This window comes from Salmo trutta, chromosome 14 (assembly GCF_901001165.1).
Source record: "Salmo trutta chromosome 14, fSalTru1.1, whole genome shotgun sequence".
Lineage (NCBI taxonomy): Eukaryota > Metazoa > Chordata > Actinopteri > Salmoniformes > Salmonidae > Salmo > Salmo trutta.
The window spans coordinates 78775898-78802727 of NC_042970.1; the positions used below are offsets into that span (position 1 = coordinate 78775898).

A 26830-nucleotide genomic window follows, 5' to 3' on the forward strand; every position below is an offset into this window, starting at 1 on the left:
AGTATCATGTGGAGCCAATATCTGTCACTACAATGTTAATATCGCAAACTAATGATTTAAACCCCATGTACTTACATCTGACAGTGAGAGTCTCTTCAGCAGAGGGGAGATCCTCATGGCCTTCTACAGCACAGGAGTATCTACCTGTATCCTCACTGCTGACTGAGAATAGGATATAGACAGGAGAGTAGGTGTTGCTGTTTGGTATAGGCTGTCCATTCTTATACCAACTGTAGGCTGTGATGGGGTCCAGTGTACATTTGGTTCTACATGTCAGTGTGACTCCCTCCCCCTCTGACACAGATGTAAGATCCATCTCCAACACAACATCTGGAGTAAAAGGACACATATCATTATTCTCCTCCTATATATGTCCTCTTATGTGAAATACTAGATTTGTATTTTTCCATCACAAACCACTACTGTGTCTGTATGACTGCCCTTAATAAGGTAATTACAGTAATAATTTGAGATGAGTGACAGATTACCTGTGACAGTCAGGGAGACAGCTGAGCCAGAGAACTTTCCTCCAGATGTTATGAATCTGAACCTGTACCCAGCAGAGTCACTCAGTCTCAGGTCTGTGATTCTCAGGGTACAGTTACTCTTCTTATCCCCAAGGTACTCTATATGACCCTCATACCCTGGCACTGAGCTCAGATCTTCAGCATCCATACCAGACCATTTAGTAAACCAGAAAGCTGTTTTGATCTGATGATAACTGGGATATGTGTAAGAGCAGGATATGTCCACTGTTGACCCCTTCAAGGTACAGATACTCTGATGGGTGTAAGTCACACTCCAACACTTCTGACCTTAAATACAAAAATACAATATAAAAATGCAATTACAATGTCTACCAGTATACACTGATGATGTTTATAAAGTAGAAAAACAAACAAGTTTAACAGTTTACAGTAGTGAAAATCATAATTACTGAATAATGATCAATACTCATTGATTACTTGGCATAAGGGAGTGAACGTTGTTCATATTGAGGGATACCTGAAGAACGGTAATATCATATGTTTCACAGAGTCGTGTATGGACAAGTACAGGGAAAGTACTGTATAAATCGAGCAGTTTTTTTCTATACTTTGGCAGGACAGAACAGCTGCATAAGGTAAGCTGAGGGGCGGGGGGGGGGGGGTCTCTTTGTCAACCAGACTATTTACCAAGAGTTTTTTTCTATATTTTTTGTAGCTGTGTATTTACCACCATTGAGCCATGGATTACAGGCAATATGCATATAGTACAGGTCAGCACTGAGCTAAAGGCTAGAGCTGCCACTTTCAAAGAGCTGGATACAAATCTGGATGATTATAAGAAATCCCGCTACGCCCTCCGACGAACCATCAAACAGGCAAAGTGTAAATACAGGACTAAGATTGAATCCTACTACACTGGTTTTGATGCTTGTCGGATGTGGCAGGGTTTACACACTATCACAGATTACAAAGGGAAACGCAGCTGCGAGCTGCCCAGTGACGCGAGCCGACCAGACAAGCTACAATTCTTCTATGCTCGCATTGAGGCAAGCAACACTGAACCATGCATGAGAGGACCAGCTGTTTCAGACGACTGTGTGATCACGCTCTCCGTAGCTGATGTTAGTAAGACCTTTTAACTTCTTATGGGCATACCCTAATACGTAAATAAACTATAAAATTTAAGACAGATAATGGTTATTGTCTTTACCGGAGAGAAATACCAAAGAACGCGCTCTCATTCACGCGCTTGGAAACGCTACAGCCAAAATGGGAGGCACCTAGAAAAACTACAATTTCTGGCTCATTTTTCCAAAAACCAGCCTGAAACACTTTCTAAAGACTGTTGACATCTAGTGGAAGCCCTAGGAACTGCAATCTGGGAGGACTTTGCCTTATAATAAACGTGACAGCCATTGAAAATAGTGGTAGGCTGAATTTTTTTGGGGGGGGGATGGTTTGTCCTCGGGATTTCACCTGCCATATCAGTTCTGTTATACTCACAGACATTATGTTAACAGTTTTAGAAACTTTAGAGTTTTCTATCCAAATCTACCAATTATATGCATATCCTAGCTTCTGGGCCTGAGTAACAGGCAGTTTACTTTGGCCACGCTTTTCGTCCGGATGTCAAAATACTGCCCCCTACCCAAGAGAGGTTAACGGGACACTGACTCAGAGCATGTGCTGACCAGCTGGCAAGTGTCTTCACTGACATTTTCAACCTCTCCCTCACCCAGTCTAAAATACCCATATGCTTCAAGCAGACCACCATAGTCCCCGTGCCCAAGAATGCCAAGGTAACCTGTCTAACTGACTATGGCCCTGTAGCACTCACATCTGAGCCATGAAATGCTTTGAAAGGCTGTTCATGGCTCATATCACAACCATCATCGCAAACACCCTGGACCCAATCCAATTTGTATACTGCCCCAACAGATGAGGCAGTCCCTATTGCACTCAACACTTCCCTTTCCAACCTGGACAAAAGGAACACCTACATGAGAATGCTGTTCATTGACTACAGCACAGCTCAACACCATAGTGCCATCCAAGCTCATCACTAAGCTCAGGATCCTGGGATTAAACACTTCCCTCTGCAATTGGATACTGGACTTTCTGACGGGCCGCCCCCCCAGGTGGTGGGGGGTAGGCAAAAACACATCCGCCACTCTGACCCTCAATACAGGGGCCCCTCAGAGGTGTATGCTTAGCCCTTGTGGGGCCCCTGTGTTGACAATCAGCATAGTGGAATAGCACATTACTGAATAGCGCTTTATTGATAAATGTGATCCAGCAGAGGTGAATGGCAAATATTAACCATGTATGCTGTCTATATTGCTTATCTTTGATATAAGTCAACATTTGAGTATTAAGTATGTTTATGTAAATTGTTATTGCTGTATTGTTTTAAAAAGCACTAATGTTGTGGGTCCATCAGACCTGCAAACATTGGGTGAATAACAAAAACATGAACACCACAAAAAGGTTAAAGCCAATTTATGCTTGATCTGAGAATGTGGTCGGAGGCTTCGTATGTAGGGTGTGATGCAATTGCGTAGCCTCTGGAGCCATGGAAAGGCCAGATCAAACTCTGTACCGCATCACAGTGCGCCTCTCAAATTTTGTAACTATGCAGAGGGCTCTTTATAGCTCTGCATTGATATGATTGGTTGACGGTAGGTGGGGGAGGTACATCCGGTATAAACACAAACTCACTTCCTTGACAACTTCTTTCACATAGCTCGACCTCTACATTGGCCATACAGCATTTACTACAAGTCAGGGCTTTCATACTTGTGCTTAGTGGAGCAGAGAAGAGCTATTGTGATGGAAGTTGTCAAGGAAGTGAGTTTGTGTTTATACAGGACGTACCACCCACACCTACCGTCAACCAATCATGTCAATGTGGAACTATACAGAGCCGTATGGAGCTATATACAGGTAGTACCATACAGCCTTAGCCTGATTATCCAACCATTTGGATCAGTTATGGGTCTATTCTGAACAGTTTACGAAGTCCAGAAACGTACATTAGCAGGTTATTTATGTGGTGTATTTTGATCACACCCTCGCGCTCTCTCTCCGGAGGCTCCATATGGAGAGTCACCGGTGTCACGACTTCCGCCTAAGTCGGTCCCTCTCCTTGTTCGGGCGGCGGTCGACGTCACCGGCTTTCTAGCCACCGCAGATCCACTTTTCATTTTCTATTTGTTCTGTCTTTGTCTTATCACACCTGGCTTCACTCACCAATCACTGGTTTATTATTTAACCCTGTCCCCCATGTTGTATTTGTGAGTGATTGTCATTTTGTTACGTGCATTATTGTCAGGCGTTGCACTTTTGTTTAAGACCGTGTTTTGGCACATGTCTGTGTTTTGTGCTGTATTTGGTAACCAGTATTAAAGTGCGCCTTTTTATTATACTCCGCTCTCCTGCACTCGACTTCGCCTCCCATATACACGCATTACAACCGGAGGCTTGCATAGGCCAACTCCAGCTCCGTACCACATCAATGTGCGCCTCCCAAATTTTGTAACAATGCGGAGGGCTCCGTTTAGCTCCCCATTGACATGATTGGTTGACGGTAGGTGGGGTGCGGGAGGTCCTGTATAAACACAAACTCACTTCCTTGACAACTTCCTTCATAACAGCTCTGCTCTGCTCCGCTAAGTGCAAGAAGTAAAAATGCCCTAACTTCTGCAGTGGCCGTATCACAGTAAATGCGGTACGGCCACTGCAGACGACAGATTGACCATGCAGCGCCTACTCCCAGCCAGGGGCGTTTTCATTATGGAAACCGTTTACCATTTATAACCAAATTAAGCAAACAGAGAACTCCAAGAGCTAAAGAGGAATTATTAGGAATAATACTGAAGTGAATAGCCAAGTCTACCCAACGAATTTACACAATGAAATATATAGATTTTTTACAAATAACATTTATATGAAATGACAGGCAGCCTAGGATAAACAACACGGAGGCAGAAACATAGTCCAGTCATCCACATGGAACTTTTCTAGACTCTCTTCAGAGGACAGAGACTGCAAGAAACCCTTTCATTATTGTGAAGATAACTTCTCACAAGCTGGGTCCTTGCGTAGGCCTAATTCTGCAATGCCATGCTTGTTGTTGTGATAAACCACATATTTCTTTGGTGCTTTCAAGACAACTGGGAACACTGGAAAAAAAACATGATCAAATCATGATTTTAGGGATCTTCATGTCAGAAAGTCTGAGCTTTAGAAATATGCCAGAGTTTCTGAATTTGAATTCAGAGTTGGATGACCGTTCAAAACGATTTTCCCAGTCAGTTTGTTTGTTTCCCGAGTACTTGTACTGAACACACTGAAGTTTGAAGTCTGACATTTCCCAGTTGCCAGTTGTTTTGAAAGCAGTATTTATGTTGCGCGCTAGCTCGCCGTGTCATCACTAAAAGCACTATTTTATTAACCAGATACTCTACACGCCCAATTTATGTATACGTCAAGCACAAAGAGGGACAGATCGAACAGCCAATGGAAAGGTGAAAGTGAAATTCCCACCCTGCAGGGCTCAGTGAGGAGAAAGAGAGAGCAAGAGGGGGAGAGTGATGGAGAGAGAGAAGGCTTGTACACCAAAGTTACATATACTCAAATTCAAAAGGTAAATTCCCAAATGCTGAAAAATCCTGACACAAAATCGTTTATAAATTACATGACCCTACTCTGGATTTAATAAAAACAAATCCTCCCCCTGACTGAAATTGAAAAAGCATGACCCTCCCCCATTTTACTCCGGGTAATAATTGCTTAAATGACGAACTAGTCTAAGTCTAACAACCTGAAAACAAAATGGTATGAAATTTGAATGAAAAAGTCCATACACACTGCAGGAGAATGGAGTCCCTCACGGCCTTTCACAGTACAGGAGTAGCTGTCTGCATCACTAAAGGAGTCTGAATACAGGCTGGAAGTGTCCTCCTTTACTTTGTGTCCATTCTTGTACCAGATGTAGGTGGGGTTGTCAGTCAGAGTACAGGTGGTGATACAGGTCAGTGTCCTCTTCCCTGCCTCTGTGACAGAAGTCATCTTCACCTGCAGGTCTGAATACATGGTAAACGACAATCAAATAATTAGAGCAATCAATTATTATGGATAACATAAAAAGATACCAACAGTGAATAGAAATCTATGAGTATCATCATTTGTTCAGTGTAACCTGAGACAGTCAGAGTTGTTCCAGGGAAGCTGTATCCCCATCCTGATGTCTGTGTGTTGAAGATGAACTTGTACTCAGCAGTGTCCTCTTCTCTCAGATCTGTGATTCTCAGGGTGGATCGACCTCTCTCCTCTCCAGCATACTCCACACGACCTGCATACCCTGGGTCTGTGATTAGGTCCTCAGGGATCAACTTATCACTCCAGCTGTAACTCTGTTTAGTGCTAAACCAGAGTGATGATGTGACGGTATCATAACCACTGCCATAAGTACAGGATATGTCCACTGTTGACCCCTTCAAGACACAGATTCTCCTCTTGGTGTAAGTCACTCTGTTGCAGTCCTGACCCTGGACACCTGCAATATAATGGAATCACATGAGTACATTATACTGTATTTCAGATATTTACATAAAAGCCAAGACCTGTCAAATTACACAGTGAGACCAAAAGGACCTAGTACAAACATTCTGTATTAGATTCACACTCACACACTGAAGAAGAGCTGTGGAGATCCTCATGGCCTTTTACAGCACAGGAGTAACTGTCTTTACTGTTACTGTAGACTGAGTATTTGAACTGGGGGGAGGTGCTCTCATCTAGATGTTGTCCGTTCTTGTACCAGATGTAGGTGGGTTTACCAGTCAGAGTACAGGTGGTGATACAGGACAGTGTCTTCCTATTACTTGTGTATGTTACCTCCACTTGCAGTTCTGAATACAAAGAGTGTATTAAAACACAACGGAACAATCCGCTCTAGATTAATACAATTGTGCTGTTCTCATTGGACCTAGTCCTAAATCGAGACAAACGTGTAAATCTGTGTGCCATAAATCATGTATTCTATTGATTTAAGTAATCATATTACTGTGAATCTGTTGTGTCACAAGTTAAGATTCATCTTTTGTGGAGGACTAATATAATATTTGTCATTTGAAGTGGTGCTTTATTCTATGTACAATATCACAATACCTGTGACAATGAGAGTGACATAGTCATTGCGAGGAGTCCATGTGTAGGACGTTGTTGTAAACGTGAAATAATATGTTGCAGCATCACTCCATTTCAGGTCTGTGATTCTCAGGGTGCAGTCATTCTTCTTATTCCCACGGTACTCCATACGGCCCTTATTCTTATCTTGAAAAGCATAAATATACCCAACACCACGCTTCCAGTTATACCATGTGGTTGCTGTGACTGTATAACCTCTGGGATATGTGTAGGAGCAGGACAGATCCACTGTTGACCCCTTCAAGGCACAGATACTCTGAGTGGTGTAAGTCACACTCCAGCCATACTGACCCAGTACCACTGAAACAGTCACACCACACAATAGTATCAGAATTAGGAAAGGTCTACTGGCTCACGCTGACAGTAGGGTTTGACCACACTTTGTTGCTGTAGTTGCTGAGTTGAGTGTGAATGGAAACCAGAGATAAACATCACTCAGTGAGGTGTGAAAGGTAACTATTTAAAGTGAAGTGGAGACTCCTAACAGAACACACCAGAATATCATTATGATTCTTATCCTTTTAGAAATGTCTGTAGATTATTAAACAGAGCAACTAAAAGATAAGAATGAGACCATACCTGCTACAGACCAGAGAAAGACCACCAACACACTTCCTGCTGTTCTCAAGTCCATTGTTGCATCTCCCACCCTGCAGTCTTAGAAACATAAACAACAACTCACTCTATAGCTGGTGAATAACTACATACATACCATCAGGGGCAGCAGGTAGGGCTCTTGTCAAAGTAGTGCACTCTATAGGGAATATGGTGTCATTTGGGATGCAGTATAACAACTCACATTATCTTGGCCTTGAGTGTTTAATAATAGTTTGGTAATATGCTGTGTCAGCGGTATTGGCAGGTAGCATAGTGGTTAAGAGAGTTGGGCCAGGAACTGAAACATTGCTGGTTCAAATACAGGTGCAGGCAAGGTGGAAACATCTGCCAATTTGCCCTGGAGCAAGGCAGTTGTCCCCCACCCCACAACAACCGATCCTGGGTGGTGCTGACATGCACGTTGATTAAGGCAGCTCTGTGCAACTGACTAAGTATATTATCAACAATTGCTTATTGAACAGATCAGTAGTACTGTAAACACATATTTCTACATTGATTGTTCTGAAGCTGTTTTATTCTCAGAACCCCAAATATAGGAGGATAAATGTTCAATCCTCTACGATCCCTCAAGCTGTACAGCAGCCTAAAGACTGACCACCAGGTTCAATGATAACTCCTATCCCCAAGCTGTGAGGCTAAACAGTAAGTCACACACACATACCTTTAATATCATCATTATATGATAGTGTCTGTATTCACAAAGTGTCTCAGAGTCGGATTTAGGATTAGTTTCCCATTTAGATCATAATTATATGGACCAGGAGGACCTGATCCTAGATCAGCACTCCAAGTCTGAGACCCTTGAGTACATGACTTGTGGCTAAAAACTAAAAGCCCTATTTCAAGATATCAAGAGTACTTACAGACTGAAGGGGAGAGGTCTGTACAGTGAGTCAACTGACTGGTAGTGAGTGGGAACTGCTAGTAAGTGTCAGTTCTGTGGTTGATACATATTTATAGTAGTCAGAACACAAGTAGCTGATACAGAACTGTCCTTTCCTTCCTCTTTAAGTCATTAACATGCATGAGGACCAGAACAGCAAGTCAGAAAGAGGTGTTACTGTATTTCAATAGAAAATGTAAAACAGACTGCATATCTAGTTGACTTTCTTCATTTGAGTGGGCTTACATTTTCAAAATGGGCAAGATTTTGACCATTTCCAATGTATTCCATTAATTACATACAGAATAATGTTATGTGTTGAGCCCCAGTAAGACTAGCTGTCTCCATTGGCGTCGGCTAATGGGGATCCTAATGAATCAAAATCAAATAATGTTTACTATAACCTACTATTTGGAATGTTTATAATATATTAGAATGTGTTTACTACAGCCTACTACAGTGGCTTGCGAAAGTATTCACCCCCTTGGCATTTTTTCAATTTTTTTTTGCTTTACAACCTGGAATTAAAATGTATTTTGGGGGGGATTGTATCATTTGATTTACACAAGATGCCTACCTCTTTGAAGACGCAAAATATTTTTTATTGTGAAACAAAAAAGGAATAAGAAAAAAAACTAAACTTGAGCGTGCATAACTATTCACCCCCCCAAAGTCAATACTTTGTTGACCCACCTTTTGTAGCAATTACAGCTGCAAGTCTCTTGGGATGTCTCTATATGGTTGGCACATCTAGCTACTGGAATTTTTGCACATTCTTCAAGGCGAAACTTCTCCAGCTTCTTCAAGTTGGATTGGTTCTGCTTGTGTACAGCAATCTTTAAATCATACCACAGATTCTCAATTGGATTGAGGTCTGGGCTTTGACTAGGCCATTCTAAGATATTTAAATGTTTCCCCTTAAACCACTTGAGTGTTGCTTTAGCAGTATGCTTAGGGTCATTGTACTGCCCGAAGGTGAACCTCCGTCCCAGTCTCAAATCTCTGGAAGACTGAAACAGGTTTCCCTCAAGAATTTCCCTGTATTTAGCGCCATCCATCATTCCTTCAAATCTGACCAGTTTCCCAGTCCCTGCCGATGAAAAACATCCCCACAGCAGATGCTGCCACCACCATGTGTCACTGTGGGGATGGTGTTTTTGTGGTGTTGGGTTTTTGCGCCAGACATAGCATTTTCCTTGATGGCCAAAAAGCTCACTTTTAGCCTCATTTGACCAGACTACCTTCTTCCATATGTTTTGGCAGTCTCCCACATGCCTTTTGGCGAACACCAAGCGTGTTTGCTTATTTCTTTCTTGAAGAAATTGCTTTTTTTTCTGGCCACTCTTCAGTAAAGCCCGGCTCTGTGGAGTGTACGGCTTAAAGTGGTCCTATGGTGTAACGCCCTGGCCATAGAGAGGGGTTTTTGTTCTTTATTTTGGTTAGGCCAGGGTGTTACATTGGGTGGGCGTTCTATGTTCCTTTTTCTATGTTTTTGTATTTCTTTGTTTTGGGCCGTGTGTGTGGCTCCCAATCAGGCACAGCTGAAGCTCGTTGCTGCTGATTGGGAGTCACACATAAGGAGCATGTTTTTCCTTTGGGTTGGTGGGTAATTGTTTCTGTCAGAGTTTTGTTCCAGACAGGACTGTTTGCTGTCGGTTTACTCTTTTCTTGTTTTGTATAGTGTTCACGTTGTTTATATTAAAGTCTAATAATGAACACTAACTCCGCTGCACCTTGGTCCACTTCTTCAGACGACAGCCGTTACATATGGACAGATACTCCAATCTCCGTTGTGGAGCTTTGCAGCTCCTTCGGGGTTATCTTTAGTCTCGTTGTTGCCTCTCTCATTAATGCTCTCCTTGTCTGGTCCGTGAGTTTTGGTGGGCGGCCCTCTCTTGGCAGGTTTGTTGTGGTGCCATATTATTTCAATTTTTTAATAATGGATTTAATGGTGCTCCGTGGGATATTTATTTAAAGTTTCTGATATTTTTTTATATCCCAACCCTGATCTGTACTTCTCCACAACTTTGTCCCTGACCTGTTTCATGCTGCCGCTTGCTTGGTGGTGCCCCTTGCTTAGTAGTGTTGCAGACTCTGATGCCTTTCAGAACAGATGTGTATATATACTGAGATTATGTAACAGATCATGTGACACTTACAGTGTGGAAAAAAGTATTTGATCCCCTGCTGATTTTGTACATTTGCCCACTGACAAAGAAAGGATCAGTCTATAATTTTAATGGTAGTTTTATTTGAACAGTGAGAGACAGAATAACAACAAAAATATCAAGAAAAACATGTCAGAAATGTTATAAATTGATTTGCATTTTATTGAGGGAAATAAGTATTTGACCCCCTCTCAATCAGAAAGATTTCTGGCTCCCAGGTGTCTTTTACAAGTAACGAGCTGAGATTAGGAGCACACTCTTAAAGGGAGTGCTCCTAACCGCAGCTTGCTACCTGTAAAAAAGATACCTGTCCACAGAAGCAATCAATCAATCAAATTCCAAACTCTCCACCATGGCCAAGACCAAAGAGCTCTCCAAGGATGTCAGGGACAAGATTGTAGACCTACACAAGGCTGGAATGGGCTACAAGACCATCGCCAAGCAGCTTGGTGAGAAGGTGACAACATTTGGTGCGATTATTCGCAAATGGAAGAAACACAAAAGAACTGTCAATATCCCTCGGCCTGGGGCTCCATGCAAGATCTCACCTCGTGGAGTTGCAATGATCATGAGAACGGTGAGGAATCAGCCCAGAACTACACGGGAAGATCTTGTCAATGATCTCAAGGCAGCTGGGACCACAGTCACCAAGAAAACAATTGGTAACACACTACGCCGTGAAGGACTGAAATCCTGCAGCGCCCGCAAGGTCCCCTGCTCAAGAATACATATACATGCCCGTCTGAAGTTTGTCAATGAACATCTGAATGACTCAGAGGACAACTGGTGAAAGTGTTGTGGTCAGATGAGACCAAAATGGAGCTCTTTGACATCAACTCAACTCACCGTGTTTGGAGGAGGAGGAATGCTGCCTATGACCCCATGAACACCATCTCCACCGTCAAACATGGAGGTGGAAACATTATGCTTTGGGGGTGTTTTTCTGCTAAGGGGACAGGACAACTTCACCGCATCAAAGGGATGATGGACGGGGTCATGTACTGTCAAATCTTGGGTGAGAAGCTCCTTCCCTCAGCCAGGGCATTGAAAATGGGTCGTGGATGGGTATTCCAGCATGGCAATGACCCAAAACACACGGCCAAGGCAACAAAGGAGTGGCTCAAGAAGAAGCACATTAAGGTCCTGGAGTGGCCTAGCCAGTCTCCAGACCTTAATCCCATAGAAAATCTGCGTAGGGAGCTGAAGGTTCGAGTTGCCAAACGTCAGCCTCGAAACCTTAATGACGTAGAGAAGATCTGCAAAGAGGAGTGAGACAAAATCCCTCCTGAGATGTGTGCAAACCTGGTGGCCAACTACAAGAAACGTCTGACCTCTGTGATTGCCAACAAGGGTTTTGCCGCCAAGTACTAAGTCATGTTTTGCAGAGGGATCAAATACTTATTTCCCTCATTAAAATGCAAATCATTTTATAACATTTTTGACATGAGTTTTTCTGGATTTTTTGTTGTTATTCTGTCTCTCACTGTTCAAATAAACCTACTATTAAAATTATAGACTGATCATTTCTTTGTAAGTGGGCAAACGTACAAAATCAGCAGGGGATCAAATACTTTTTTCCTCCACTGTAGATTGCACACAGGTGAACTTTATTTAACTAATTATGTGACCTCTGAAGGTAATTGGTTGCACCAGAATTTATTTAGGTGCTTCATAGCAAAGGGGGTTAATACATATGCACGCACCACTTTACCGCTTTTATATTTTTTAATTTTTGTGAACTATTTTGTGTATCTCCATTACATGAAAACCAATTACAAATCCATTTAAATTACAGGTTGTAATGCAACACAATAGGAAAGACGCCAAGGGGGATAAATACTTTTGCAAGGCACTATGTTTTCAAAACAAGTGTTTCTGAGCTTATGTCAATATTGCACTGGTTACAGACATCAGGAATGGAGACAGGCTCTATAGACCTCTACAGATGATTGAATGTGCCCAACACACCACCACTTGTTGTTATGTTGGGCACCTACTGACCAAAAAAAGATGTTATGAAATATACGTTTTTTTCACAATGATATGTGTTGCTAAAATAAAGGGTTATTGAAATACAGGCAGGCGCCACATTACTACAAAACAAAACAGCTCACTCAATCAAGCATGATGGTCTTGTAAGTACAAAAGCAAAACTTTCTTTCATATATAAAAAAAGCTTGAAAGTGAATGGAATGGGATTAGTATGGTGTGTGAAGAATCCAATACAGTTACTTGTATATGGTAAGATTCACATTATTGTGGGAGCAAATCCTCTAAGAGTATGAATCAGCTGGGTGAGAAGGTTTGAACCCTAAGCAACTTGCATACACATTGTTTGAAGTACAAAAGACCAACATAGCTACTGTTGGAGGTCAAAGCTGAATGCTGCAAAAACTTGGTAGGGCATGGGAAGAGGAGGCATTGTAGTGCTTATGTGAATTTTCATGCTTTTTCTGCTTCAGACCAATACTTCTCAATTAAAATGTCGTTTTTTTTTTTTTTTTAACATCAAACTATTTGGAATGTTTTATAATAACTTAGAATATGTTGCCTTGTCCCTCTGAGTTCTACATGGAACAGGTCAAAGTTCCATTTACATTTGGTCAGTTCCATGATGTCATTCATTCTATTCTACAAACACATTCAATTTACACTCTTCATCAGCTGCATCAAAGTGGTACTGAAGGTTCCAGTGTTCTAGACTAGAGATCTCCCTACTGGCATCTCAACATTACTGCAGCATCCTAATAATAATGTCATCAATAACGTTGGACTAATAACAACATAAGACTGGCAATCAGTCAGACAGAAAGGTGAAAACAACACTTGCTGCTACTTGACAAAGTCACATTTAATCACACAAACACTGATGTCTGTAGTAGTACAACATGCCACTATCATATTATGTTACACTGTTGACCCTTGTGTACAGTTCTGGTAGTAGCATTAGTTAGCAGAGGAATCAGTATCATCATCACCATAGCCTGCTGTATTGACTGCTGCTGTCCATATACTGTATAGTCTAATGTAGCCTGTTATCCATATATAGTCTAATGAGCCTGTTATCCATATATAGTCTAATGTAGACTGTTATCCATATATAGTCTAATGTAGCCTGTTATCCATATATAGTCTAATGTAGCATGTTATCCATATATAGTCTAATGTAGCCTGTTATATATATATAGTCTAATGTAGCATGTTATCCATATATAGTCTAATGTAGCATGTTATCCATATATAGTCTAATGTAGCCTGTTATTTATATATAGTCTAATGTAGCATGTTATCCATATGTAGTCTAATGTAGCATGTTATCCATATATAGTCTAATGTAGCCTGTTATCCATATATAGTCTAATGTAGCCTGTTATCCATATATAGTCTAATGTAGCCTGTTATCCATATATAGTCTAATGTAGCATGTTATCCATATATAGTCTAATGTAGCCTGTTATCCATATATAGTCTAATGTAGCATGTTATCCATATATAGTCTAATGTAGCATGTTATCCATATATAGTCTAATGTAGCCTGTTATCCACATATAGTCTAATGTAGCCTGTTATCTATATGTAGTCTAATGTAGCATGTTATCCATATGTAGTCTAATGTAGCATGTTATCCATATATAGTCTAATGTAGCATGTTATCCATATATAGTCTAATGTAGCCTGTTATCCATATATAGTCTAATGTAGCCTGTTATCCATATATAGTCTAATGTAGCCTGTTATCCATATATAGTCTAATGTAGCCTGTTATCCATATATAGTCTAATGTAGCCTGTTATCCATATATAGTCTAATGTAGCCTGTTATCCATATATAGTCTAATGTACCCTGTTGTCCATATATAGTCTAATGTAGCCTGTTATCCATATATAGTCTAATGTGGAATGTTGTCCATATACTATTCTGTGAATATAAAGTGCTAATGAAGTACATACAGTATAATGTCCATATAAATAACTCTGATATGGTTCAGGCTGTAGAGGTATATGGATGACAGGAAGGTGATGCTGAGTCAGTTCATCTAAACCAACAACACTTACTGACAGTGCAGAGAAACAAGAAGTTGCCTACTGTAAGTGTGAGTTCTGTGGTTGACACATTTTTTAAATAGCCTAGTCAAGGCATTACAACATAAACATGCATAAACAACATGTCAGAAAAGGGTTGCATTTCTTATTTTGAGGAGTGGACCTACATTTTTAAAAGAGGCTAAATATGACCCATTCCCATCACTCCTCATCAGCTGCATCAATGTGCTACTGAAGGTTCCAGTGTTCTAGACTAGAGGTCTCCCTACTGGGATCTCAACATTACTGCACCATCCCGTCTCTTCATACGATGTCCTCATTCATTTGGGCAGTAATATAATGCCACTATCATATTCTGTTACACTGGTTGCGTCCCAAATGGTACACTATAGCCCTGGTCAAAAGTAGTACACGATTAAGGGAACAAGGTGCCACTTGGGACAGAGCCACTGTTGGCCATTATGTATAGTACCGGTACCTAGAAGTAATGTCCTTAATAATGTTGGCTAATAACAACATAACAAACTAATGAAACACAACACTGGCTTGAAAAAGTCACATTTAAGCACACAAACATTGATGTCTGTACTGTAGTACATGCTACTATCATATTATATTACACTGTTGGCCCTTGTAAACAGCAGAGGAGGCTGGTGATAGAATGAGGTGATGGCAGTCGTCTTACGGGCTCCTGACCAACTCTGCTATTTTGTGTTTTTTTTTATGCTGATTTAAACTTTTTTTTTTACATAATGTCTCCTCCATCATTTCCTATGATCGAAAACAGCTTCTAAATTTGATTTGGATGAACATTTCTACTTCAACGAGACGGCAGTTATTGGACGTTCTGCTTACTCCGGACCAGGCCCTAATCCCCGGGACTCGAAAGAGGAAGTGGTGGCAATGGAGAGGCAAGTGAGCAGGCATCCTGATGAGTTTACATTGGTGATCAAATATACCGCCAATGCCCTCTGTTCTGTTGGCAAACGTGCAATCTCTGGAGAACAAACTGGATGAGCTCTGTTTGAGACTATCCTATCAACAGGACCTGAACAAAACTGTAATATATGTTTCTCAGAGTTGTGGCTGAACGAGGACATGTATATACATCTTGCTGATTTGTCTACACTCTTAGAAAACAAATGGTGCTATCTAGAACCTAAAAGGGTTCTTTGGCTGTCCCCTTAAGAGAACCCTTTGAAGAACAATTTTGGTTCCAGATAGAACCTTTTGGGTCCCAGGTAGAACGTTTTTGGGATCAACCTTGATTCCAAGATGGCGTAGCAGTCAGACATCTTTGTCCTCGTCTTTGTCGTGTCCCATGTATATATCTTATCTTTTTTTTCTTCGCATATCTTTTTATATTTTTCTAAACCTCAACTTCAAAATATTCTCCTGCAACCCGCCTCATCCAATGTGGTCTGGATCAGATTTTTTCTGAAGCATTTTTCTTTACTTCTGAATCGGAACCACCTACAGAAGCTAGCCAGCTAACTAGCTACTAGCTAGTAGTCAGCTAACCACTGCTAGCGGTCATCAGCTAACCTTTAGCTCGGAAAACTCTCGCCAGTTTGCACAACATGATTCAAACCAGAGCATACCGGACCTATTTTCTCTCCATACCCCGTATTCCCATCGCAAGGTCTGAACCTTTTTATCTGGATCGTCGCAGATGGCTAGCTGCAATCCAAGTATCTACTCCTGGCTAACGTCTCTGTCCCGAAGCAAGCACCAATTAGCCTGGAGCTAGCCCACGCTACGCCCACCTCCCGGCTAGCTGAAGAGATCCATCAGCCACTCCTGGTCTACAATACCTATACCTGGACCCCTTTTACTGTTGGTACAAAGCCCCGCCGATCCTTCACGACTGGACCACCGACGTAATCTGCCTGAGAGGGTTATTCAACTGGCCCCTCCGTCACGGTGTCGCCTGAATGCCCATCTGCTAGCCTGCTAGCCGCGGCCCGCTAGCTGTCTAGAGCATATCGGATTGTTAGCTGAATTTTTGGGCCACTATACCTATTTTGCCAATTGGTCTGGACCCCTTTACCACACGGAAATAGACCCCTTTACCACACGGAACCCTGCTAATCCATCACAACTGACGAGGAGGCTCCGCACGAGGAGGCAAAAACAGACTTCCTCCGCCGCGACGTCCCTCTAAGGCCCTTCTGCTAGCTTGCTAGTCCCGGCCCGCTAGCTGTCTGAATTGCCGTGTCTCCAGCCAGCCTCACTACTCACTGGACCCCGATGATCAATCGGCTACGCATGCCTCTCCCTAATGTCAATATGCCTTGTCCATTGCTGTTCTGGTTAGTGATTATTGTCTTATTTCACTGTAGAGCCTCTAGCCCTGATCAATATGCCTTAGCCAACCCTTTAATGCCACCCCCACACACGCGATGACATCATCTTGTTTAAATGATGTTTCTAGACATTATCTCTCTCATCATCACTCAATGCCTAGGTTCACCTCCACTCAATACACATCCTACCATACCTTTGTCTGTACATTATGCCTTGAATCTATTCTATCGCGCCCAGAAACCTGCTCCTTTTACTCTCTGTTCCGAACGTACTAGACAACCAGTTCTGATAGCCTTTAGACGTACCCTTATTTTACTCCTCTGTTCCTCTGGTGATGTTGAGGTTAATCCAGGCCCTGCAGTGCCCAACTCCACTCCTATTTCCCAGGTGTTCTCATTTGTTGACTTGTGTAACCGTAAAAGCCTTGGAAGCCTCCTCCCTAAGTTTGTTTTACTCACTGCTTTAGCACACTCTGCCAACCCGGATGTCTTAGCCATGTCTGAATCCTGGCTTAGGAAGACCTCCAAAAACCCTGAAATTTCCATCCCTAACTATAACATCTTCTGACAAGATAGAACTGCCAAAGGGGGCGGTGTTGCAATCTACTGCAGAGAGAGCCTGCAGAGTTCTGTCTTACTATCCAGGTCTGTACCCAAACAATTCGAGCTTCTACTTTTAAAAATCCACCTTTCCAGAAACAAGTCTCTCACTGTTGCCGCTTGCTATAGACCACCCTGTGCCCCCAGCTGTGCCCTGGACCCCATGTCCAGGGCTGCTAGGTGACCTAAACTGGGACATGCTTAACACCCCGGCCATCCTACAATCTAAGCTTGATGCCCTCAATCTCACACAAATTATCAATGAACCCACCAGGTATAACCCCAAATCCATAAACACGGGCACCCTCATAGATATAATCCTAACCAAGTTACCCTCCAAATACACCTCTGCTGTTTTCAACCAAGATCTCAGCGATCACTGCCTGCATCCGTAATGGGTCTGCGGTCAAACGACCACCCCTCATCACTGTCAAACGCTCCCTAAAACACTTCAGCGAGCAAACCTTTCTACTCAACCTGGCCCAGGTATCCTCAAAGGATATTGACCTCATCCCGTCAGTAGAGGACGCCTGATTATGCTTTAAAAGTGCCTTCCTCACCATCTTAAATAAGCATGCCCCTTTCAAAAAATATGGAACCAGGAACAGATAGCCCTTGGTTCTCTCCAAAAACATCCTGTGGCGTTCAGCATTAGCATCGAATAGCCCCCCCCCCCCCCCCGTGATTTGCAAATATTCAGGGAAGTCAGTAAGGAAAGCTAAGGCTAGATTTTTCAAGCAGAAATTTGCATCCTGTAGCACAAACTCACAAAAGTTCTGGGACACTGTAAATTCCATGGAGAATAAGAGCACCCCAGCTGCCCACTGCACTGAGGCTAGGAAACACTGTCACCACCGATAAATCCACTATAATTGAGAATTTCAATAAGAATTTTTTTACAGTTGGCCATGCTTTCCTCCTGGCTACCCCTACCCCGGTCAACAGCCCTGCATCCCCCACAGCAACTCGCCCAAGCCTCCCACATTTCTCCTTCTCCCAAATCCAGATAGCTGATGTTCTGAAAGTGCTGCAAAATCTGGACCCCTTCAAATCAGCCGGGCTAGACAATCTGGACCCTCTCTTTCTAAAAGTATCTGCTGAAATTGTTGCAATCCCTATTACTAGCCTGTTCAACCTCTTTCATATCGTCTAAGATTCCCAAAGATTGGAAAGCTGCCGCGGTCATCCCCCTCTTCAAAGGGGGAGACACTCTAGACCCAAACTGTTAGGCCTATATCTATCCTACCCTGCCTTTCTAAGGTCTTCGAAAACCAAGTTAACAAACAGATTACCGACCATTTCGAATCCCACAATACATTCTCCGCTATGCAATCTGGTTTCAGAGCTAGTCATGGGTGCACCTCAGCCACGGTCAAGGTCCTAAACGATATTATAACCGCCATCGATAAGAGACATTACTGCGTTTCCGTATTCATCGACCTGGCCAAGGCTTTCAACTATGTCAGTCACCACATTCTCGTTGGCAGACTCAACAGCCTTGGTTTCTCAAATGATTGTCTCGCCTCGTTCACCAACTACTTCTCTGATAGAGCTCAGTGTGTCAAATCGGAGGGACTGTTGTCCGGACCTCTGGCAGTCTCTATGGGGGTGCCTCAGGGTTGAATTCTCATGCCGACTCTCTTCTCTGTATACATCAATGATGTCGCTCTTGCTGCTGGTGATTCCCTGATCCACCTCTATGCAGACAACACCATTCTGTATACTTCTGGCCCTTCTCTGGACACTGTGTTAATTCATTCATGTGCTTCTTCTTGAGCCACTCCTTTGCTGCCTTGGCCGTGTGTTTTGGGTCATTGTCATGCTGTAATACCCATCCACGACCCATTTTCATTGCTCTGGCTGAGGGAAGGAGGTTCTCACCCAAGATTTGACGGTACATAGCCCCATCCATCGTCCTTTTGATGCGGTGAAGTTGTCCTGTCCCCTTAGCAGATAAACACCCCCAAAGTATAATGTTTCCACCTCCATGTTTGATGGTGGGGATGGTGTTCTTGGGGTCATAGGCATCATTCCTCCTCCTCCAAACACGGCGAGTTGAGTTGATGCCAAAGAGCTCCATTTTGGTCTTATCTGACCACAACACTTTCACCCAGTTGTCCTCTGAATCATTCAGATGTTCATTGGCAAACTTCAGACGGGCATGTATATGTGCTTTCTTGAGCAGGGGGACCTTGCGAGCGCTGCAGGATTTCAGTCCTTCACGGCGTAGTGTGTTACCAATTGTTTTCTTGGTGACTATAGTCCCAGCTGCCTTGAGATCATTGACAAGATCCTCCCGTGTAGTTCTGGCCTGATTCCTCACTGTTCTCATGATCATTGCAACTCCACGAGGTGAGATCTTGCATGGAGCCCCAGGCTGAGGGAGATTGACAGTTCTTTTGTGTTTCATCCATTTGCGAGTAATCGCACCAACTGTTGTCACCTTCTCACCAAGCTGCTTGGCGATGCTCTTGTAGCCCATTCCAGCCTTGTGTAGGTCTACAATCTTGTCCCTGACATCCTTGGAGAGCTCTTTGGTCTTGGCCATGGTGGAGAGTTTGGAATCTGATTGATTGCTTCTGTGGACAGGTGTCTTTTATACAGGTAACAAGCTGAGATTAGGAGCACTCACTTTAAGAGTGAAGGCTTTACAACGAAAGCAAAACATTAGATTATGTCAGCAAAGTACCCAGCCAGAAATTATCAGACACCCATTTTTCAAGCTAGCATATAATATCACATAAACCCAAACCACAGCTAAATGCAGAACTAACATTTGATGATCTTCATCAGATGACAATCCTAGGACATTATGTTATACAATACATGCATGTTTTGTTCAATCAAGTTCATATTTATATCAAAAACCAGCTTTTTACATTAGCATGTGACTAGCATGTGACTAGCATTCCCACCGAACACTTCCGGTGAATTTACTAAATTACTCACGATAAACGTTCACAAAAAACATAACAATTATTTTAAGAATTAGAGATACAGAACTCCTTTATGCACTCGCTATGTCCGATTTTAAAATAGCTTTTGGGTGAAAGCACATTTTGCAATATTCTGAGTAGATAGCCCAGCCATCACAGGCTAGCATTTTGACACCCACAAAGTGTGGTACTCACCAAACTCCGATTTACTATTAGAAAAGTTTGATTACCTTTGGTGTTCTTCGTCAGAATGCACTCCCAGGACTTCTACTTCAATAACAAATGTTGGTTTGGTCCCAAATAATCTATAGTTATATCCAAATAGCTGCGTTTTGTTCGTGCGTTCAAGACACTATCCGAAGGGTAAATAAGGGTGACGCGCCCGACGCGTTTCGTGACAAAAAAATTATAAATATTCCATTACCGTACTTCGAAGCATGTCAACCGCTGTTTAAAATCAATTTTTATGCCATTTTTCTCGTAAAAAAGTGATAATATTCCGACCGGGAGTGGTTGTTTTTGTTCAAAGAGAGAGAAAGTAAACATGGTGTCAGCTCGGGCAAGCGCCTCCAGTCTCATTGTCCTCAGATCGACCACTTACAAAATGCGCTAATGTTTTTCAGCCAGGGCCTGCAAAGCCACCATTCAGCTTTCTGGCGCCTTCTGAGAGCCTATGGGAGTGTTAGAAAATGTCACGTCATGCCAGAGATCCCCTGTTTTGGTTAGAGATGATCAAGAAGGCCATGAAATGGTCAGAGAGAGCGCTTCCTGTTTGGAATCTTCTCAGGTTTCTGCCTGCCAAATGAGTTATGTTATACTCACAGACAACATTGAAACAGTTTTAGAAACTTTAGGGTGTTTTCTATCCAAATAAAACAATTTATTACATTATATGCATATTCTAGTTACTGGGCAGGAGTAGTAACCAGATTAAATCGGGTACGTTTTTTTATCCGGCCGTGCAAATACTGCCCCGTATCCCCAACAGGTTAAGAGTGTGATCCTAATCTCAGCTCGTTACCTGTATAAAAGACACCTGGGAGCCAGAAATCTTTCTGATTCAGAGGGGGTCAAATACTTATTTCCCTCATTAAAATTCAAATAAATGTATAATTTCTAAAAAAATTTACATGCGTTTTTCTGGATTTGTTTGTTGTTATTCTGTCTCTCACTGTTCAAATAAACCTACCATTAAAATTATAGACTGATCATTTCTTTGTCAGTGGTTAAACGTACAAAATCAGCAGGGGATCAAATACTTTTTTCCCTCACTGTAAGCTTCAGCCTCACCCATCTCTGCGTTGAGCTGAGCGTTTTGTACTAACAACAGCAGTCAAGCACCCAAGCTAACTAGCTAACATTGGCTAGCTTGCTAGCTACTTCCAGACACAAATGAGAGAACACCCCACTCTGTCCATTGTACTCGCCCAAGCAGTGCTGGTTAGACTGTTTTCATGCTATCCAGAGCGTTGGTGATTGTAACTGTGCTGCTGGCAACAACTGAATTATAATTTTTTGCCGATGATTACTGACAATGGCAATATTCAACGGACATTGAGCGTTTGTAAATTCTTCAGTTATTCTGCGCTCTGGCACACTCAGACGAGAGGGCTCTAAAATCAGATCAGATGGCCAGACTGAATTTACGAATGCACCCAAAATGGTTACTTGCATAGTGGAGTCTTTTGTTAAGATATGTAGCTAGCTAGCTAGGTAACCAATGAACCATAATCCCAACTCATGACTTTACTACCCTGCATGAATCTTCAGGTAGCTAAACAACCAGGTCCAATGTTAGCTAGCTAACATTCGGCTATAGCTGGCCAAGCAAATGTCTCTGAGATACAAATAATAAGATCATACACCTAATGTTAGCTAGCGAGCCAGGTTCAATGTTAGCTAGCTAATATTATTTTATTATTTATTTTATTTCATCTTCATTTAATTAGGCAAGTCAGTTAAGAACAAATTCTTATTTTACAATGACGACCTACCCCTTCCAAACCCTCCCCAGACCAATCTTGCGCCGCCCTATGGGGCCCCCGATCATAACCTGTTGTGATACAGCCTGGGATCGAACCAGGGTCTGTAGTGATGCCTCTAGCACTGAGATGCACTGCCTTAGACCCCTGCACCACTCAGGAGATTAGGCTATAGCAAGCCAAGCAAATAGCTCTGAGATACAGATAATAAAATCGTTCACGTAATGTTAGCTAGCGAGCCAACCAGCTAATGTTAGCTAGCTAGCTAACAGTACACTTTAACTTGAAATGAAACCCCTTCTTGTCAAAATAAAAAATGTGTAACATCTGAAATTGTAGCGAGCTAGATTATCTTACTACATGATTCATGGATGGACGTGTCTCCTGTCAGATGCCATGGTTGCCCTTAGTTTGAAGATTTAATCCGCTTACCGTGCGGTAGCAAAGAAAACAGTCTATGACTTGGGTGACTGGAGTCTCTGACAATTTTATGGGCTTTCCTCTGACACCGCCTATTATATAGGTCCTGGATTGCAGGAAGCTTGGTCCCAGTGATGTACTGGGCCGTACGCACTACCCTATGTAGCCCCTTACGGTAAAATGCCGAGCAGTTGCCATACCAGGCGGTGATGCAACCGGTCAGGATGTTCTAGACAGGATTACCACATTAGACAGGATTACCTACACATAGTGACCAGCTCAAATAGATAGAAGAGGGCTGTATGGCAGACCAATCAAAACTCATCTCCCGGCATGTCCAGCCCACTCATTATCTCAGCCAATCATGGCTAGTGGGAAGGTTGCTGGCATTTTCTGTGGCTAAACCAACTAGGCTAGTAATTTAACAATTTTATTCGTATTTACAGTTGGCATACAAGTTTGTTATTAAGGCACATGAAAGTTCACATGTTCGAGAAGGCATTTCTGCCAAAAAACTCATTTTGATAAAAAATGTTTACCTTCAAATGGCTCTCCTGTGAAGTAGTGACCCGCGCCACAGGTCTAGTTTCCTGAAATGGGTCACATATAGTCCAATGTAGCGTGTTGTTCATATACTATTCTGTGAATATAAAGTGCTAATGAAGTACATACAGTATAATGTCCATATAAAGAACTCTGATATGGTTCAGGCTGTAGAGGTCTATGGATGACAGGAAGGTGATGCTGGCAGTACATAGAAACAAGAAGTAGCCTACTGTAAGTGTGAATTCTGTGGTTGGCACATTTTAAAAGTAGCCCAGTCAAGGCGTTAAGACATTAACATGCATAAACAACATGTCAGAAAATAGTTGCCTTTGAGGAGTGGGCCATATATTTTTTACAGGCAAAATGTGACCAATTCCCATCACTCCTCATCAGCTGCTACTGAAGGTTCCAGTGTTGTTGAAGGCGCCGTGCTCTACCAACTAAGTTACAGAGGACCATACTCTGCATAGTCTAATGTTTCACAATGTGTCTCATGTTAGTACTACTCCTAAACACAACCCACCATCACTGTTGTTCATGTTAATACTACTCCTAAACACAACCCACCATCACTGTGTCTCATGTTAATACTACTCCTAAACACAACCCACCATCACTGTGTCTCATGTTAATACTACTCCTAAACACAACCCACCATCACTGTTGTTCATGTTAATACTACTCCTAAACACAACCCACCATCACTGTGTCTCATGTTAATACTACTCCTAAAGACAACCCATCATCACTATGTCTCATGTTAATACTACTCCTAAACACAACCCACCGTCACTGTGTCTCATGTTAATACTACTCCTAAACACAACCCACCATCACTGTGCCTCATGTTAATACTACTCCTAAACACAACCCACATATACACACACAAAAAAACATGCACATGAATAAACTGAACTAAACTAAACACATCAACATAGTCCAGGGCCGGTATTCAGAAAGTGTATCAGAGTAGTAGTGCTGTTCTAGGATCAGTTTAGCCTTTTAGATCATAATTATTTGGATGAGGTGAACCTGATCCTAGATCAGCACTCATATTCTGATACACTTTATGAATACTGACCCTGATGTAACAACCAAACCACCAGCTCAAAACATTACAAAAAGTAAAAGATACAGTACGTCTTACCCTTAAATATATGATATATTACAAGAAAAACATATGACATAAACAATATTTCAAGATATTATCAAGAGTACTTACCGAGTGAAGTGAAGGGGAAGGTCTTGTACAGTGAGTCAACTTACTGTCACTGCGTGGAAACAAGAAGTAGTCTACTGTAAGGGCTAGTAGAAGTAGGCGTAGCCGAAGTGTGAGTTCTGTGGGTGACACATTTTAAAAGTAGACTAGTCAGGGCATTAACATGCAGCAACAGCATGTCACTAAACAATGTTACTGTATCTAAATAGAAAATGAACAAAAGTCAGCATACCGTAGTTGCATTGCTTTATTTGAGGAGTGGGCCTACATTTTTAAAAGACGTAAAATGTGACTCATTCCCATCACTCCTCATCAGCTGCATCAATGTGCAACTGAAAGTTCCAGCACAAATGAAAGGTGAGTATGTTTGGCTCCAGTGGTCTAGACTAGACTGCTCCCTACTGGCATCTCAACATTACTGCAGACTACAGTCTTCAAATGTCTCTACTAGTCTAGGAAATCGATAGAATTTAACGCTGGCGTATTGAACGTCATCCTGCTCGCCTGTGTCCACTATCTGTGCTGCAGTAGAGGTCATGGCCATGCCTGAGACGTTGTCATACACTGGACTAGAGTCTCCCTGATGGAGAGAGAGAACAGACAATTTCAATAGACCTGAGGACAGACAGCATGAAGAGTGGAAATGTCCCACAAAGCAATAAAAATTATCTTACATCTGTTTGAACAGACTCACCTGTCCGTTGTCTGCTGTTTGTCTTGTGTCAGAGGTGGATTTGGAGAACTTCTTCCTATTTTGTAAACAAATTAATTAATATATGAATAAATACTTAAGTTAATACAGTGGAATCATTTTTGAAAGATGCATTTTCACCTGTTCCTGTGATTGTCTCCAGCCCCTCTAGGTGTCGCTTATTTTCCCCAGTGTATTTATCCATGTGTTTCCTCTCTCTCTGTGCCAGTTCGTCTTGTATGTTTAAGTCAAGTCAACCAGCTTGTTTTTCCCGTACTCCTTTTGCTATTCTCCTTTTTCTAGTCCTCCTGGTTTTGACCCTTGCCTGTTTCTGGACTATATACCCGCCTGCCTGACCTTTCTGCCTGCCTTGATCACGAGCCTGTCTGCCACTCTGTGCCTCCTGGACTCTGATCTGGTTTTGACCTTTTTGCCCGTCCACGACCATTCTCTTGCCTACTCCTTTGGATTAATAAATATTTTAAGACTCCAATCATCTGCTCCTGTGTCTGCATCTGGGTCTCGCCTTGTGTCATGATAGTTTATTTCCCTAACAGACACAGTAATATAGATGATATGATCACATGTTATTATAAACTGAAAATGAATATATGGCAACACAGGACAATAATGTAATACTTGTATATAAACTCAGCAAAAAAATAAACGCCTCTTTTCAGGACCCAGTCTTTCAAAGAAAATGTGTAGAAATCCAAATAACTTCACAGATCTTCATTGTAAAAGGTTTAAACACTGTTTCCCATGCTTGTTCAATGAACCATAAACAATTAATGAACATGCACCTGTGGAACGGTCGTTAAGGCACTAACAGCTTACAGAAGGCAGGCAATTAAGGTCACAGTTATGAAAACATATGACACTAAAGAGGCCTTTCTACTGACACTGAAAAACACCAAAAGAAAGATGCCCAGGGTCCCTGCTCATCTGCGTGAACGTGCCTAAGGCATGCTGCAAGGAGGCATGAGGACTGCAGATGTGGCCAGAGTAATAAATTGCAAAGTCTGTACTGTGAGATGCCTAAGACAGAGCTACAGGGAGACAGGATGGACAGCAGATCGTCCTCGCAGTGGCAGATCACGTGTAACAACACCTGCACAGGATCAGTACATCCGAACATCACACCTGTGGGACAGGTACAGGATGGCAACAACAACTGCCCGAGTTACACCAGGAACGCACAATCCTTCCATCAGTGCTCAGACTGTTCGCAATAGGCTGAGAGAGGCTGGACTGAGGGCTTGTAGGCCTGTTGTAAGGCAGGTCCTCACCAGACTTCCCCGGTAACAACGTCGCCTACGGGCACAAACCCACCATCGCTGGACCAGACAGGATTGGCAAAAAGTGCTCTTCACTAATGAATCGTGGTTTTGTCTCACCAGGGGTGATGGTCGGATTCGCGTTTAGCGTCGAAGGAATGAGCGTTACGCCGAGGCCTGTACTCTGGAGCGGGATCGATTTGGAGGAGGGTCCGTCATGGTCTGGGGCTGTGTGTCACAGAGTCATCGGACTGAGCTTGTTGTCATTGCAGGCAATCTCAACGCTGTGTGTTACCGGGAAGACATCCTCCTCCCTCATTCGGAGCCATCATCGACTCAGTGGGTTTTGTCCAACATGTCTCTGGACCTACTCACTGCCACAGTCATACTCTGGACCTAGTTTTGTCCCATGGAATAAATGTTGTGGATCTTAATGTTTTTCC

At 42.4% G+C, this 26830-nt stretch overlaps 3 protein-coding genes across 4 annotated transcripts in view; all 3 read right to left on the reverse strand.

Annotated features, from left to right (window-relative positions):
• The window catches only part of LOC115147894 (B-cell receptor CD22-like), a 206691-nt gene that overhangs the window by 46602 nt on the left and 133259 nt on the right, over positions 1-26830 (reverse strand). The gene's annotated exons all lie outside the window — the stretch shown is intronic.
• Positions 1-26830, reverse strand: part of LOC115147492 (B-cell receptor CD22) — a 51470-nt gene that overhangs the window by 1798 nt on the left and 22842 nt on the right. The window lies entirely within an intron of this gene.
• Positions 351-7608, reverse strand: LOC115147484 (uncharacterized). Of its 2 annotated transcripts, none has more exons than XM_029689732.1 (6): positions 7278-7608; positions 6660-6998; positions 6179-6400; positions 5689-6045; positions 5354-5572; positions 351-815 (listed from the first exon to the last, which is right to left on the reverse strand). In XM_029689732.1, exons 1-6 carry the CDS (start codon positions 7330-7332, stop codon positions 391-393), a joined length of 1617 nt encoding a protein of 538 aa, XP_029545592.1. In that variant the 5' UTR covers positions 7333-7608; the 3' UTR covers positions 351-390. The 2 variants fall into 2 exon arrangements, with proteins under 2 accessions (XP_029545592.1, XP_029545593.1); XM_029689733.1 differs by having other exon boundaries at positions 669-815; positions 5358-5572.